General features: G+C 46.7%; 1 protein-coding gene across 2 annotated transcripts; it reads right to left on the reverse strand.

The window, feature by feature from the left end:
- Nucleotides 1–1,891: 1,891 nt before the first annotated feature.
- Nucleotides 1,892–3,641, reverse strand: LOC100276653 (uncharacterized). 2 transcript variants are annotated; one of them, NM_001350171.1, is made up of 2 exons: nt 2,719–3,202; nt 1,892–2,562 (listed from the first exon to the last, which is right to left on the reverse strand). In NM_001350171.1, the coding sequence occupies exons 1-2, from the start codon at nt 3,054–3,056 to the stop codon at nt 2,109–2,111; spliced, it is 792 nt and encodes a 263-aa protein (NP_001337100.1). In that variant the 5' UTR covers nt 3,057–3,202; the 3' UTR covers nt 1,892–2,108. The 2 variants fall into 2 exon arrangements, with proteins under 2 accessions (NP_001337100.1, XP_023157268.1); XM_023301500.2 differs by having other exon boundaries at nt 1,915–2,566; nt 2,719–3,641.
- Between the last annotated feature and the right edge of the window lie 667 nt (nt 3,642–4,308).

Genomic DNA, 4,308 nt, shown 5'->3' on the forward strand with positions numbered 1-4,308 from the left:
AGGCATATCATGTGCAACCCTCACTAATGTAGTTCGCATGAGAAATCAGCAACAACAACATCAACACTGAGATGAGCCTTGGCCCATTGAAGCAGCTGCAAAATCCTAGTATAACTGAGCCATTACTGACTTGATCTCGTATACCCATTATAAGTGGTTTCGTCATAGAAGAAGAAAAGGACGGGAGCCCTAGTACCCATCAATCCATCATATAGAGTCATTGAGCATGACAAATCACCAATGGATGTCGTCATGGCGACGATAATGGTACAATAGTTTTTAACCCTCCCTCCCTTCAAAACTTATGGAAATTTTGTAGAAATTCTACAAAAGTTTCATAGAATCAATTTATTTTCACAAGCAGAAAAGTTTCCTCGATTATAAAAGAGCTAAGTGTGCTCCTCCACCGCTATTTCCGAGGAACCTCATTTATAGAAAAAAACATAGGTTAGTTAACCTAGACTCAATAAGTAAACCAGGACAACCTCTTATAGACTCATGAGAAATAATATTAAAGGTTAGAAAAATTATGCACGAGAAAGATAGTAAAAGAATAGATGATTGCTGCATTCAAATGAATAATAGCCTCTAGATATCTTACCATATTTTAGGGCGTATTCGGTTAGGGGTAGATTATGAGGAATTGAAAGAGATAAATCCACCCCTATTCAAGTCTGTAGTAAGAGATTTAATCCTCTTCACCTCTCTGCAACCGAAAAGAGCCTAAGGACTATTTTGATAACAAGGGAATTGAAGAAAATCCATCGTAGGAGAGGAAATCCCCTGCTATCAAAATTAAATAGCAAAGGCTTTTCTCGTCCATAGGTCCCTCCAATTCTCTTGTCACAAAATCGGACCTAAATGGAATCCACAAAGGAATAAGCCTTGAAACATTTTTCCCAATGATTACCAGCCACATTGGGCCGGAGGTTTCGATAAAGAACACTGGACATTCTTACCGTTTCAAAAATTGTCACCATCCGGCATCCGGTTCTTGATTTCGTTGAGGCTAACACACTCGAGTGGTGTTCCGACTAACGTCGAAAATTCCGATCACATGTTTATTTGGTTTATGAACGTAGTAACTTTTTATATCAAAGGAGGAAAAAAAAAGAACACTACTTCCACCTAAGTCCCGCTAGAGGCCAGAGCTGACCTAACATTTCAATCCCCAGGTTGGAAAGACGGGGGGCCCCAACTACCAGCTATTGAAATGTCCAAGCAAAGAATACTGCAGGATAAGGTAGCGAGCTAATCCATCGTACGAACGCGGAATAATTTCCAGTGCCAATCGCGCAACAGGATAAGATCACATTGCAAATGCACAGTCATCTCCCGGCCCCACACACACACTCTCTCTCTCTCCTTCCCCGACACCAAAGCTAGTATAAAATATAATTATCACATTTTCCCTCACACGGAAGATGCAAGTGTAAGGATTAGGACATCAATCGAAGAGCAAAAGATAAGGGGATAAGACAACCAGAACAGGATCCTTCAGTCGCCACCCTCCGTCTGTTCAAATACTACTCAGTCGCCAAAAAAAAACGTGATTTTTTGTGTATGGAAACAATGTGGCAGGGCCGTCAAGAACGACGTCGATTCACGCACCAGAACGAAAGGAACTCCGCACTGGTTTTTGGCACTCACTTCGGATTTGTTTTATGTGGCAACTCGTTGCTGTTCTCTCTTCTCTCCATGTTTGGCGTTATTTAGCGCTGCCTACGGTCAGTTGGCAATCGACCTGTGTCAGAGTGCAATCATCGGATACCCTCATCGAGCGGATCATGCCACAGCAACAAAATAACCAAAGGCAGCTAACCCCACCATGATCTTCATTTGTTAATGATATCCTGAAGGTTGTTACTGCGTCCGCCAAATTCAATTTTAAACTAAAACGTGATAAATAAAAAGGAACGGATAGAGTATTTGTTAGGTCAGTCGATGCACTTCTTGTGACTTGTGAGGTCAAAGAAACGGAAGCCAGGAGGATGAACACAACAGACTTGGATCTTATACACCGGAACCATATAGTAAGTGGCTACTACTACATCTCTACTGGTGGTGGCCAAGAGAGGAGGCCAGAGCTGGAAGCAGATCTGCGGCTGCTAATCACTACTCCCCCTCAGCGCTGCTGTGGAGATCGGACAGCGAGAAGGACCTCGGGGATCTGAAGCTCCCGAGGCCGCCATTCGGCCCGTTCCTCCGCCGCATCCCAGCACCGCCGAGTCTAAGGGGTGGCAGTGCCCGCGCGTCCCGGACGTTCTTTCCGCGGTGCGGCGGCGGCAGCTGGCTGCACTCCACGTCGTCGGAGTCGGAGTCGTCCTCCTCGCCCTCGTCCCCCTCGGCGACGGCGTGGTCGGGGCCCAGGAGCGGGGGCAGGTAGGCGGCCGTGGCCAGCGAGCTGCAGGAGGCTCGCCTGGACCAGTTGGCCAGGATGCGGCGCCGCTTGTTGAACGGGTTCTCCGGCTTCGCCAGCTCCTTGGCCGCCGCCACCGTCGACGTGGCCTCGGCGAGGCTGGTGAACGACCTGGACTTGCCGGAGTAGAAGCTCGAGAGGCCCTTCCTGACCAACCAAATTTAAAGCGTTTCCAGTTAATAGGCCCCCAAAAAATCATCCTTTTGAATAAAAAAAAGATCCCATTTTGCAAAAGCAAGCGAAATAGCATGAGCGATCCAAGACGGAAACCAAAAAAAAAAAAACTTTTACGAACTCACTTCACGGGCAAGGAGTCCTCGAGCGCGTCCAAGCAATCCAGCGCGTCATCTTCCTTGAGCTTGCTCTCGACCTCCTCGTCCACGTCGTCACCGCCGGCCTCCGACGACGAGTTCTCACCGATCGACGAGCCCGACGGCGACGGCGCCCCGACCGAGGAGGTATCGGTCAGCACCTCTTCCTCCGCCACCTCCTCTATGAAGAAGCCGTCGCTCCTCCTCTTCCCGACCGCCGCCATGTCCGCCTCCTTCCCATGCCCGCCGCCGCCGCCGCCGCTGCCCCCCTTCCCGGATCCGGGGAACCCGTAGCGCGGCCGCGCCTCCGCCACCGCCGTCGACATGTCGCCAGAGACGCGAGGTTCGACGGTCCGGTCGTTGCCAGTGTGTCTGGAGTAAATTGAGCAAATCTCGGGTGGATTGGATATGTGTCCGTCCAAGAACAGGGACAGGAACTCAACAACTTGTATGATGAGAAAATGAGAGAGAGGGCCAGAGAGGGGAAAGAGAGAAGAAGATAAACGCAGGCAGTAGGCAGGATAGGATAAGAGCAAGGACCACGACGCAACCTGGGTGTGGAGGTCGCTGAAAGAGGTAGCAAAGCTCCAGGATCTTCTGCAGCCAAACCACGAAATACACGCGATGTGTGCTGTACTGTTGTTGCGCGATTGATTCCAATTTTCCAATTGCACGCGAGCAAGGTCAGTAATGTGGCACCGTATCCCAATGTATCACTGCCATAGTGCCATATCTCAAGTTATCCAACCACTGTATTACACTCACACCTCAACACATCCATAGCAAGTCAAAAAAACCAATGAGAGGACGTAATTATTGATAGCAAGTATCACAATGCCGTCTTGATATTTTTTTTTTCTTTTAGCAAGTTCTGTATAGTTATATACTTATATAATACACGGTTTTTTATGGTGTAGTGTAAACATGTGTTACTCGATGGCTTTCTCTAGCCGATATTTTTTCAGTGGCTACTAGATCTCCTTGTGAGTAGTGTTTTTGCTCGAATAAATGGGATGGTCCATATTAAATGCTAGATAGTTAAAGGTTAATCCCACATTGCTTGTTGAGAACATGTATAACGGATGTCTTGAGCCGTGTCTTCAAGTGTGTTTAAGGGGACAAATGTAAAAAAAATAAGACATGTATCTTAACGAAGACATTGTATCTTGGCTTTATGCTCGAGACGAGGAATAGCTAATTGGTCAATTTAATTTATTGAATGCTCTGGTTGGTGCAGTAGATATAGTAAAATATAGGTTTTAGACACGCACATTGTATTGTATTGTGTTTTAGTTATATCTTATATTTAGAGTATCGTACGGTAGTGTTAGGGTTGTACATCCTCTGAGAGATACTTTGACCAACTTAAAAGGTACGTTCAGAATATATCTGCTATAGAGTTAAGTAGGGGCGGACCTACGTTGATGCGAGTGGGGGCGCATGCCCCCGCTCATTTCTCTGTTGTAAGTAGTAGTGTCTAGATTTTTACTAATGAGGTCCCTTGCTCAGACTAACTTAGAGACCTTTTCTTTAGTATTCTAGCGCTTATCTTTGCAAGTATACCCTCAGTCCCATTAT

This window comes from Zea mays, chromosome 2 (assembly GCF_902167145.1).
Source record: "Zea mays cultivar B73 chromosome 2, Zm-B73-REFERENCE-NAM-5.0, whole genome shotgun sequence".
In the NCBI taxonomy this organism is placed as follows: domain Eukaryota; kingdom Viridiplantae; phylum Streptophyta; class Magnoliopsida; order Poales; family Poaceae; genus Zea; species Zea mays.